This window comes from Hyperolius riggenbachi, chromosome 5, assembly GCF_040937935.1.
Source record: "Hyperolius riggenbachi isolate aHypRig1 chromosome 5, aHypRig1.pri, whole genome shotgun sequence".
Lineage (NCBI taxonomy): Eukaryota > Metazoa > Chordata > Amphibia > Anura > Hyperoliidae > Hyperolius > Hyperolius riggenbachi.
In genome coordinates, this window is record NC_090650.1 from 357,496,142 (window position 1) to 357,509,063 (window position 12,922).

The 12,922-nt window shown below is 43.7% G+C and overlaps 1 protein-coding gene across 3 annotated transcripts in view; it reads left to right on the forward strand.

Moving 5' to 3' along the window:
* C5H8orf34 (chromosome 5 C8orf34 homolog) overlaps nucleotides 1-12,922 on the forward strand; it is a 245,957-nt gene that overhangs the window by 216,026 nt on the left and 17,009 nt on the right. For 2 of the 3 annotated variants that reach the window (XM_068237473.1, XM_068237471.1), the window contains exon 13: nucleotides 1,258-1,651. In XM_068237473.1, coding sequence (XP_068093574.1) covers nucleotides 1,258-1,395 — 138 coding nt within the window. In that variant the 3' untranslated portion in view covers nucleotides 1,396-1,651. Of the gene's footprint in view, nucleotides 1-1,257; nucleotides 1,652-12,922 lie in introns of those variants that run through there. The other variant, XM_068237474.1, reaches the window with a different exon arrangement.

The window sequence follows — 12,922 nt, forward strand, 5'->3', positions numbered from 1 at the left end:
GAGAGTCAGGCAACTGGTATTATTTTAAAAGGAAAAATCGATATCCTTCTCAGTTTAGGTTCCCTTTAACCATTACACTATCCAGCCATTTTAACTTGGAAACTAGGCAGCCACACAATCAGAAACCACTTGGTAAGTGGTTAGTAGTCTGGGCACATATTCTCAAGAACCTAGCGAGTAGTGTCTAGTCACTTCATAGGTTAACTTGCAGTAACCCATTCTGCTTGATAATGTGTTAATTCAGTACGGCAAAAACAACAATGAAACATTTGTAAAGTGCTTTTCTCCTGTAGGACCCAAACCACATAAGCTTGTCTCAGGTCATTACATAGTGGTGCGTACAGGGGGAAAAGTTATGTAATCCTAAATGGTGACTTTTCAGTTTTGATTTAAACGTGTCCAGGGTCAGAGCGGTCTTGATTACATTTGGCATGGCATTCAGGAGGGTAGGGGCAGCATGACAGAAAGCTCTGGCTCCAAAGGTTTTTAATTGAACTCTGGAGTTGGTCAAATTATTGGATTCTTTTGATCTGAGGTTGTGGAAGGTGTGACGCAGTCTTGCGGCAGCTGTACTAGCTGCAAGTAGTGTAGGTCTTCATTTTTAATGCCTGCATAGAGGGCATTGCAATAGTCCAGCCGTGATGTGATGAAAGTGTGAACTAGGGTTGGAAGATCCTCTGAGGGAATGAGGTGCTTAATTTTTGCAATATTCCTTATGTGAAAGAAGGAATGCTTCACCACAGCTGAGATTTGATTCCTGAAGTTTAATTCCCCATCAATCAGTAAACCCAAGCTGCGCACAATGTTGGAGCTAGTATGGTCTGAAATAATTCCCTAACCTCAGTGAAGTTGACTGTGTCTCGAGCTGCATTGCTGTTAGGTGCTGACCTCCAATGACAAGTACCTCAGTTTTGCCAGCATTTAGTTTAAGACAGTTTTCAATCATCCACTCCTGAAGCTCAGCTAAGCATGTGTTTATTTTTGGGATGGGGTCTGTCCTGTCGGGTTTGAATGACATATAAAGCTGGTTGTCATCCACACAGCAGTGGTATGTCAGACTGTGTTTTTGGATGATTTTCCCCAGTGGCAGCATTTATATGGTAAACAACAAAGGGGACAGTGACAGAACTTTTGCTATAGGTTACTGTCGGCAGATAAATACTGGATTGTTTGTTTTTTAGTATTTTTGATAGAAGCATCACAGATCCTTTTGTATAAATTTGTAATATACAAAACTGTTTTCTTTCTTTATGCTAGGAGGAATCTTATGAACAGCTACAGGGGTCACAGCAGCCTTGGCTACTCCCGAGTGACACAGAAAGTGAAGGTGTGGACATAGAAAAGGAAAAGCGTAAGTCTTTCCCACAGTATGGGAAACATAGGTTTACATTCTAATGAAATTGGAGCAGCTCAGCACTGAACCCAGATTCTCATTTAGCAGTTTTCTGAATTTCCCCCAAAATCTACAAAGTCTGTCAAGCCAATGACATCCTCTGTAACCGTAGCAAGTCATGCAGCTTCTACAGGGCCCAGCAAACTAGAGGGTGGAGAGTTCTGTATTGCCTTGTTGCATGGTGTTGTATGTAGGTGGCAAATGCATTTGTTATATCAATGAATATGAATGTATATAGCTTGGGAACTCTTTTTTGATTGCAATTAAACATTTCTACTTCTATACTCTGTAATGTAGTGTTTCTTATTGTGGTGTGGCTCTCACTTTAGTAATGGGGACTCGTATTGATTTTTGTTATGGTGCCACATCCTACAAAGTTCTGCCCCTGATCCAGACCTTCCATTCACTGTAAGGAAAGAAACCAGGTTCTAGGGTACTTCTCTGAATCTACGTTGAGTAAATGAAATCGTACATCTCTTACAGTTACATGGCTCGTTCAACAGAAATTAAGTGTATGGGGTCATTTCACTAAGGGCTGTTCGGGGGGGGAATAAATGAGGTTGGTAAAATACAACTTTCGGTATTTCACACTTTTTTTTTTCAAATTCACTAAGATTTCCTTTTCGATAAAAGCTTGGTAATTTACGGAATATGCTGCTTCAATTCACTAAGTCCTGCTCAGTATATCTCACCAGCTGTAGAGTTTCAGGAAGCCAGTGAGTTTCTTCTCACTGCATGTTCCCTTGTTTTGTAAAATAAAGTGCCACCTGTATCCCTTTAGATATGCATGCAGCCACTAGAGGTCTCCCTTCTGTATATCAGTATAGAGATCTGCACAGCTAAAGGGATGCATAAAAGCCTTTTTCAATGTCTCCTTCTCCTGCACTGTAATGAGGCTTCCCCAGCCCTCTTTAGCCTTGGGGATCCAGCACTGACAACCCCCGATCAACATGCAACAATATTTACCAACCCTTTGGGCCCAAACAGGTCTGCTCTACTGCGCAGGGGAAGATTGAACTGCGCCTGCGCAGGAGCACGAATTGGTAAATTTCGCTGTGCACTGAAGTTACTACTGCACATGCATGCCGACCTACAAGCTTGTCAGCTGGTTATTGGGGGCTGCCAGCTCAGGGAATGCCGAGGCAGAAGAGGACGAGGAAGCCTCATTGGGATCCAGAGGCTTTCCCTTCCCGAGGTAAGTACCCCATAGGGGCACTTTTTTCCGTAAAGCTTTACTTTAAAGGGGTTCTTTCGCGAAAAAAGTAGGCAGTTAAAAAATGTGACAGATGACAGGTTTTGGGCCAGTCCATCTTTTTAAGGGGGATTCTCAGGGCTTTCTTTGTTTTCAACAGCATTTCCTGAACAGCAGTTTAACTGCCAAAATAGCAAGATACCAGCCGGCCTCCCTAATCACTTGCACACTATTTTGTCAGTTAGATTTTGCAACTGTTGTTCAGGAAATGCTGTTGAAAACAAAGAAAGCCCTGAGAATCCCCCTTAAAAAGATGGACTGACCCAAAACCTGTCATCTGTCACATTTTTTAACTGCCTACTTTTTTCGCGAAAGAACCCCTTTAAGGTGCCCATACATTACTCGATTCTCCATCAAACAATTAAGCACTCGACTTTATTGAGGGAACAACAGAGTGGACTAGTTGCATAAAAACACTGCCAGCAAGATCCTATGCAATCCTCCTTCACTAATCGAGCTGAACGATCTGAAACCAAATATCAATTCAATTTGTCAATCGAGTCATGTGAACATTAACCGATTCCTTCACAATCAACCAATATTTTCCATCCTGCCCAATCAAGTCAATTGGTTTATCTGACCAGATATTTGCCAATTTTCCTCCATCAAGCAGAATGGAACATAACCGATTCTCCCTTGGTCCAATAGAGTTATAGAATCAAATGGTCTATCGAATAGAAAAATCCAGTAAATGTTATGGGCACCTTTACAGTTAGTTTTGGAAATGCATAGCTGACTGTAAATCGAAACAGAAAGATTATTTTTTCAATAACCTTGAATTGCAAGAACGTTTGTGTAGCGCTGATACATTTTCATAACACATTTTTAAGGAGAGTAAATTTTCCCTTTAAATTTTGCCTCTTACTGCTTGCAGTGATCAACACCTCCAATTGCATTCATTTTTATAAATAAGCCTCTTTGTTATAATGGTTTCTGAGGGATCCTTTCTTGTGCTGAGATGCAACATGGAAAAATGATTTGAGAATGTTGCAGGTGCTGTGTAAACACACCAAATTGCTACAAATCAGATATAATTACTCAATAATAGCAACCACCTGGAATCAGAATGCGTGCATTGTGGACAGAGCAACAGTTCAAAGATGTCCTGGATCTACCTTGTATGCGGTCTTCGCATTACTCGCAGGGCTTTCTTGATGAATGGGTCAGCTGGGACACAGTGCACTCCTGTATCCGAAGTTACCGTACAACAATCTTTATTATGATTCCATATTCTGCAAGCCGAGCGTATGGAATTTATGGGTTCCAGATCAGAAGAAAATAAACTTGGCCCAACACCTGTTTTCTGACTCATTATATCATATGTTAGTGTGGAAACAATACCAGCTTCATAATTTTTGCTGCTTTCGTAATAGCACTCAAATAAATCCCACAGCTGGAGAAAATGTCACCTTCTCATGAAGTTTAGAGTTGAAATAGGCTTACTAATGTTATTGCTTCTACTGAGCTTACAAGACTCACCTTAGAAGCTGTAAACGCCATCATCTGTTGTAGTTTATCAAAGTAGGTATCATGTCTGGCTTGTTGATGCGTTTCAGGACTTGGACAGTCACGATGATCTTCCCCGGGACGTGCTTTGCTCTGGAAAAAGGATGATCTATTATATTAATTGGATCATACATTATACCCGGTGCATTGTTCCAAAAAAAGATGCAGCTTTTGACATTATGAACACTGGTCACTCTGTTCAAGTATATCATTAATAATAGGATCAGAGTCTGCCAAGACTTAATCCATAGACTCTATGTAGCAAATGCTAGAAGCTCAAAGAACGCAGGTCAGGTATGCTGTGCGTCAGGGAACAAAAATTCTCCTTTTTTTTGCTTTATTTCTTCTAATCAAAGTATATTACATTTTCATAAAATCTTTTAAGGCAAGTATCGATTAAACTTCCAGATGACTCTTTTAAATGTATGCGTGTGCATGCTTAGTAAGCTTATTTATATTGCTTCTGCAAAGTATGTGTTTTTATATATTGTTACTGGTGTGCTCAGCTTATAATTAAAAGCAATTAAAACTTTGGCAGCCATCAAAATATAAGTTAAAACAGATGTTAATGTTGTTGTTTTTTTCTTAATCATGGCATTGCTTCAGTACACCTGTAATGGCTTCAGCTTAACATAGATTTCTGGAAACTCCTAATCCCTAACCTTTGATTTTACAGGCCATGTTCCTGGGCTCTGCAACTCCACATGCCCAAAGACTACCCATTTTTAAACTATATACATTAGAGATAAATTTAATTTTATTTTTGATCTTCCCATACTGCAAACCTGTGCAAGGATTGTATAGTGGAGACAGTAAAGATCGGTAAGATTGCAGTGTGCATTATGCAAAAAACACATTACCCAGCTAATTGCTTAGTGTGCACTACCTAGTCATCAGTAATGATAATGTTTAGGGAATTTTTTCCATCATTACATAGTTAGGTTGGTTGGAAAAAAGACATCCGTCCATCCATCATGGAATATATCCAGAATCAGCCTAGCGACACTGCTGCCTGCCTGGCCTTCCCAAATCCTATATAATAATATCCCTGGGTCTCTGCATCCCATGTCCCTGTGTCCGTGCTGAAAACCATCTGGGCAACTGGGCACAGTTCAGCCAACACTAACAGCTCTGCGTGCACTCCTGTGGTTGCTAGGGCAACAGGGATGCAGTGCGCAGGTGGGCGTATGCGCGCGGGGTGTGTGGACGTCCATGAGAGGAGAGCCAGTGCGGGGGTCACGGCCAGAGCCTAGCGCCCATTTTTAAATGGGCCTAAAGGTGGACCCACACCATACAATTTTTTAAATAACTGTTCAATTTAAGAATTGCAATACATTTTTCTGACTGATTGTAACATTTCAAAAAATATGACCAATATACCACACACCTATGTTCAATTTTTCCCCAATTATGATAAAAATGATTGCAAACTCTGAGAAAATTGCTTGGGTGTGTATATTAATAAATTGACAATCTAACACACACCATACAATCTTTAGAGAAATTGAAGAAAAATATCTGGCATTCCGGATAGATAAAAATAAAAAAAACGGTAATTTCGATCGGATTTTTCAGTCGAATGTAAAAAAGCTTTCGATTTTTTCAGGAGATCCGATCGTTTTTATCAAATTGCCGTAAAATCGGATCATTTTATTGTATCGTGTGTGGCCACCTTTAGGCCTAGTATAAAATATAAAATCCCGGGCCAGTTAAAAAGGGAGCATATAGCTAATGGACAAAAAGGGTGCCGCTATAGGCCTCGATTCATAAAAGTGCTGTTGGTAAGGTAAACTCGAGCGGGGAAACACCGCTGTCGGTATTTCAGCCTTCAGGGTGGTAATTCATAAAAATGTTGCCTGTTGTGATATGCGTGCGGAGATATTCCGCTGTAGGCTGGCGTTAGGCTGTCCTACGCATGCGGAAACAGGAGAAGCTGGCCGAGTCCCTCCGTGCGGTGTTCTCTGCTGCAGCTGCTTGGGAGGTCTGTCCCATTCACTGCAATGGATTCCGCACGCTTCTCGCCACATCAGAGGTAGCGGTAATCCCCGTCCGCATACCGCTACCTCTAATCTTTATGAATTAACATTTGTTACTTTTGGTAAGATAATCACCGCGCAAGGCGGTGATTTATCACTCTGCTCGCGAATGTCGGCTTTTCATGCGGAAAAAGCCTTTATGAATACAGATTTTGCTGTGTGGTCGGTAAAGTGAGCCGTTTTCAGCATTTCCGCATGCGGAAATGCTTTATGAATCGAGGCCATAGACTGCAATGCAAAATATCGGCTATTGGGCGCCCGACAGGAAAAAAGGGCGCCCGAGAAATAGCGGTTGCAGGGATCATGTTAACAAAAGTTTTCATTTACAGAATAAGGTTTATTACAAATATCGTTTACAAGTTCGTTTTAACTTTGTGGTTTACTTATTTTTCCGTTTTTAAATTTTGCTTTCAGGGCTGTAACAAGTAAATTTTCGTTTACACTTATTTTATCATTTAAAATTCGTTTTCATACGTATAATGCTTAAATATCGTTTTCAATCTTGTTGTATTGGAAATACGTCGCTTTTGGTGTTAACTTTGTTTTTTACACTTACAGTTTAATGCGTTCATTATAGTTTTCTAATATATCGCTTTTAATATTACTGTTATTTTAAGATTTTTAATGCGTACGTGATTGTAAGGCTATCTATTCTATTATATACAGTATATGTACCTTTTTCGATTTATAATATTATTAATGTGTACGTGATTTTAACGCTATTTATTCTATTACAAATATATAAATTATTCTATTCGTGTTATTTATAGTGAAGTATTTTAAGGATTAAATATATTATTGTTTATATGTGTGTAAGGGTGTTTGTGCAGTGGGGAAGGTAAGGGTTAGGCATGACCAGGGGGATGGTTAGGGTTAGGCACGACTAGGGGGATGGTTAGGGTTATGCACCACCAGGGGAGATTTAGGGTTAGGCACCACCAGGGAGGTCTTAAGATTAGGCACCACCAGGGGGGTGGTTAAGGTTAGGCATCACCAGGGGAGATTTAGGGTTAAGCACCACCAGGGGGGTGGTTAGGGTTAGGCACCTCCTGGGGGGTTTTAGGGTTAGGCACCACCAGTTGGGTCTTAGGATTAGGTACCACCAGGGGGGTCTAAGGCTTAGGGATAGGTACAGGGAGGGTTCTGTGTGAGAGTAGGTATAGGTGTAGTTACAGTACAATATACACCACCAGGGGGGTGGTTAGGGTTAGGCACCACCAGGGGGGTCTTAGGGTTAGGCACCACCAGGGGGGTGGTAAGGGTTAGGCACCACCAGGGGGGTGGTTAGGGTTAGGCACCACCAGGAGGTCTTAGGGTTAGGCACCACCAGGGGGTCTTAGGGTTAGGCACCACCAGGGGGGGTGGTTAGGGTTAGGCACCACCAGGGGGGGTGGTTAGGGACCACCAGGGGGGTGGTTAGGGTTAGGCACCACCAGGGGGTGGTTAGGGTTAGGCACCACCAGGGGGGGTCTTAGGGTTAGGCACCACTAGGGGGGTGGTTAGGGTTAGGCACCCACTAGGGGGGGTCTAGGTGTTAGGGATAGGTACAGGGAGGGTTCTGTGTGAGAGTAGGGATAGGTATAGCATGCAATTCAAATGCAATACGCGTTTTGTGAATTCTTTCAAGATGGCGGTGTATGGACTTGGCATCGGCCCTATTAAGAAAGGCTGTTTCCTTAGTCACCGATGTAGCAATCCTTGTTGCATCTTCAGGTGTATATGAGAACGTGATGGCGTCCACAGCATTGGGTTCCATAATAGGTATAGATAAGGTCAGGTGCAATACTATTGGTAAAGACTTCTTCAAGTGTAGTTATGCACCCTGACAATAGAGGATGACGTGCCAGGCTGGAAGGACAACCAATCCCATCAGATACGTAGAGAAGCAGTCGGCACCGTCTTCAGTTGCTCTTATTTATTCAGCTTAGTCAAATAAATACACAACGTTTCGGAGCGCAGCTCCTTTCTCAAGTGATGACTGTCTGACAACAAACATGGACAAGGATCTCCTTTATTATTATTACTGAGAGAAGCTCACTGGATTAAACAATTAGATTGTATGGAACCTCTAGGCATGAATAGGGAGCTTGATCTCAGACCATTTCTGTAATCATTGCATTGCATTCTTCCTGTTGTTTGTTTTTTGCGTTTTGTGTGCTTATTACCTTTATTTTCTCCTTTAAGGCTATGTGGGCTGATTGGAGGGTGGGGAGTTCCTTCTCCGCCTGTCCCCTCTATGTGGCTTGCCACATCGTCCAGCTGGCCTTCCTGCCGCGTGTTGGCCACAACGGCCGATCAGATGTGGGGCGATGGTGGTGAACATGTTTGCTGCCAGGCGCCTTGCCTCCCTAGGCTGTACTGATCCGCAGCCGCCCCGTGTCTGCCCGGACACATGGTAAGATGTTTGACAGCGCGGTGTTTACACTGCTGTCTGTTGACAGGTTGCCATGGAGAGGGTATGACGTCGGGGAGGGCGGGCGGCTTCAGTCAGTGGCTGGCTGGCGGCGGGGAGTGTCAGCTGGGCGGCGTCCCGCTGACTGATGACGGCGGTTACGTTGAGGAGTCCTGTTCCCCATCAGGTCCGTGTACCTGGGGGCGGAGCCTGTGACGTGGACGGGCGGAGAAGGGGCGCATCGCGGGATGCGCTTTTTCCTCCGCATCCTCCCTCCGCATCACATGGTGCTGTTGGCGTCCTTCCATTGGTCCACTCCATTGGACATGTGTTCCCCATCAGGTCCGCTCTATGGGAGAGCGGTGATTGGCCCTTTTGGAGCCTAGGGGTGTGATTTAGACATGTGCTTGGGTATATAAAGGAGATCCTTGTCCATGTTTGTTGTCAGACAGTCATCACTTGAGAAAGGAGCTGCGCTCCGAAATGTTGTGTATTTATATGACTAAGCTGAATAAATAAGAGCAACTGAAGACGGTGCCGACTGCTTCTCTACGTATCTGATGGGATTGGTTGTCCTTCCAGCCTGGCACGTCATCCTCTATTGTCAGGGTGCATAACTACACTTGAAGTAAGCTATAAACAAAAAAATATTGTTTTACATTACAACTTATACTTTCGGCTATATCCCGCGCACTTTTTTCCAGGCACCCTTTTTTGATACACGCATAAAATCCACCCTTCTCTGCTCCTGTGCAGTTTGAATTCTCATGTCTCACTGGCACGACGCTCTGCCTTATCCGCCACCACCCCCCATGTGCACCGTGCATGATATCACACATGTGCCTGGCACCACAGGGTGGTGGCGGAGGACTGCAGAGGATGCTGGGAGTTTTGCCGGCAGGACAAGTGAGAATTCAAGTGAGAATTTACACTGTAGTCGGGCATGTCTTATTGATGCATTTGACTAATTTTGGCCCGTTATCTATCAAATCCTCCATCGGGCACGCTTGTTGCTGCACCAATTTGATAAAATTATCAAATCAGATGGTCGGGCTGCAAATTTTTAGATACTGTAACATAATCAGACAAAAACATAGCAGCTGCATAAATGGTTCAGGCGATAAAAGCTTTGATTTGCCAATAACGATTGGCCTCCTGGGTGGGGCCAATGAGCATATTAAGAGATTTTTTTTGTTTATTGATCGCTTCTTCTCTTTAATGGCATAATGCAATTAGTAGCCATGTGCACTTAAATATTGTAGCCAATCAAATGTTCATAAACATGTATCTTAACCACTTAACGACCGCCTAACGCCGATAGGCGTTGGCAGGTCGAAGTGGTGTTTCCATGGAAACGGCTGCTCATTCGAGCAGCCGTTCCATGTCAGTTCACGGAGGGTGTCTCTGAAAACAGTCTGCGAGCCGCCGATCGCGGCTCGCAGGCTAATTGTAAACACACAGGGAAGAAATCCCAGCTGTTTACAGCAATACAGCAGCGCCATAAAGGAGATCGGCGATCCCCGGCCTCTGATTGGCCGGGGATCACCACCGTCTGATAGGCTAAAGCCTATTGGAGGCGGTACAGGATGGATCGCCGTCCTGTGCCGCCCAGATACGGAGGGAGAGGGAGGTAAGGGGAGGGAGCGCGGAATATCGCTGTGGAGGGGAGCTTTGAGTAGACCTCCCCCCGCCCCCCGCTCGGCCGCACAGAACGGCGGCGATCAGACCCCCCCCAGGAGGATATCCCCCTAGTGGGGAAAAGGGGGGGGGGGGGGAGTCTGATCACCCTGCCTCATTCACGATCTGTGCTGCGGGCTGGAGAGCCCACGCAGCACAGATCACACAGAAATCCCCTGGTCCTTAAGTGGTTAAGTACATTAATGAAATACGACTTCCGACTGATGGCAGTGTGTTACTAGCTTTTGTAAATCACCCTAGGTTTTTAAACATAAGCCTGTATTCAATTAACTCTTCTCCCGAGTTTTTTTCCAGGAAATAAATCTTCATCTCCCCTGCAAAAGAACTTATCAACACATAGCAATTAAAAAGTTTTAAAATGTAGGTTAAAATTGAACTTCAAACTTATTTTGAGTATGTTCTGGCATATATGTGAAACAGTCCTCATGCCCACCGCTCCCACCATTCTCACCATTCTCACCTAAAAGCCCCCTCAACCTCTTCGGTGTCAGCTGGGTCAAGCAGTAGTGCACAGGCGCTGACCCAGTGGCGTACGCCTTTGATCAATTGTGACGTCTTACGTAAAGCGCTTTCAGCTGCCAGGACAGCGCCTGCACACTACTGCCGGACCCAGCCAAGTGGAGGGGGTGGAGTGGTGGGCATGAGAACTGCTAATACACATGCCTGCTTCCCCCCCCCCCCCCCGCATTTTTTTTAAAGAGACTCTGTAACAAAATGTTGAGCCTTATTTCTTCTATCCTATAAGTTCCTATGCCTGTTCTAATGTGGTCTGGCATACTGCAGCCTTTTCTAGTTCCACTGTCTCTGTAATAAATCTTATCTTCTTTCCTCTGTCAGCTCTGTCGGGCTCAGGCTGGAATGTGTAGAATGTGCAGCACTGCTTGTGATAGGCAGAAGCTTTACACACCCTCTCCAAGCTCTCCTCTCAGCCTATCACACTCTGTTTAGCAACCATGTCTTTTGTTTGTAAACACTGCCTAAAACTGGCAATTACAAGCCAGGATTGCAGCAGGGAGTGGCAGAAACAGCACAGAGGGGCACATGAGAACATAATGAATAGAATGGTATGTTTTTTATTGTAAGAATTTTAGAGTACATATTCTCTTTAAATGTGTCAACCTTTTGTTTAGCTGAAGTGAAGAGATGTCGAATAAGGTGGCAGGTGGGCCCTTGGACACAGACTAGGCCCCAAGCACCTGCCTAGATGCCTGGTGGATGATTCTGCTCTGATTGTAGGAACATCACCAGCGCTTTCTAATAAGAATAAACTGAGAAAACCAACTAAGCTGCTAGACAGTATAAGACTGGTATCAGTGAAAACTAATGCAATTGTTCACATCTGAATTTGTCAAAGCTGGGCATTTGTGGCTCAAAACAAAAAAAAACTGAAGAAAAAAAAAAAAGCAAAGCAATTTTGGCCTTACGGAGTTTCAGAGAAGAATGACTAATTGAATAGCTATGTTATATATGGCTGCGAGTAGGAGAAATCATGGAGATGTCAATGAAAGGTGAGGCGATAATTATGCCTGTTGTGGACTGGAATGTTCCAGTTGCTAAGTCAGCCAGAACTTGTGACACTCTGTATTCCTGGAATGAGGTGTCTATGAAACAGTCCTGAGGAAGTAATCCTAAACGTAATCCTCACAGATGGAGATATATTATCAGATGTGTCTGTAGGAGACAGATTGGCTCAAGCAAGCATTGGCCATCGTGGTTAAATACATAGGCAGCGGTTAAGCATAACCACACTAAAGGAAGGTTTTGTTATTGCAGCTCTTGGAATGGCTGACTTCAGTCCAAAGACAGTATGTTGATGTAAGTCTTCACCTTTTGTGGGAATGAATAAGTGGACTGCAGGAACTGTGGGATAACCTAAAACAAACATGTAAGATGACATTTTACAGATTTTCTTGACATCTCCACTGCAGGAGCTGTCACTTCGGAGAATGCCATTTATGTGGTTACTTGCTGAGCCTATACCTTGCCCACTGCTATCAGAGCCCCGCAACAGTCCAGCAGCTAGGCATTCTCAGCAACAGATGAGAATATTTATTTTTGCAGCCAATCAGCAGGCTTCTGTCTAACACCTAAAATTATGGTGACAGAAAAAAAGACAAATTCATGTACGTACAGTCTAGTCTTGTGTCTTGTCTACATGTGTTGCATCAGAGAAAAGTAAAGCACTGCCCCCTGCAAAGCAGTTTCTAGCTCCCCTACACCAGGAGGAAATAGACCTGCTCTGGTCTCATGTCTTGTATGGCAATATTTTCTGTGACAGCTCATTCTTTATAGACACACACACAAGACCAGGCCTGGATTTACCTCACCTGAGCCTATAGGCACAGAAGTTCTGGCAACTTAGATTTCACCTTCCATGAACCCACAAACCCCCACCAAACTGCAACACAAGTGTGCTGGCTGTCCCAGCTGTCACTTAGTATTAGCTAGCCAGAAGTACCCTCAAAAGTAGCTAGATAAAAATGCTAAGCCTGCATTCAAAACTGTCAAAACTTTTTCTGCTGTTATAGTTTAGCGTTATCACATACCTTCTTAGGAGTACTGGCCCTTTAATTGCCATTGCCAAACAGTTGCATGCTGGGGGTCTTTTTATCTATAATATATTCCTCCTCTTACCTTTAATTTCC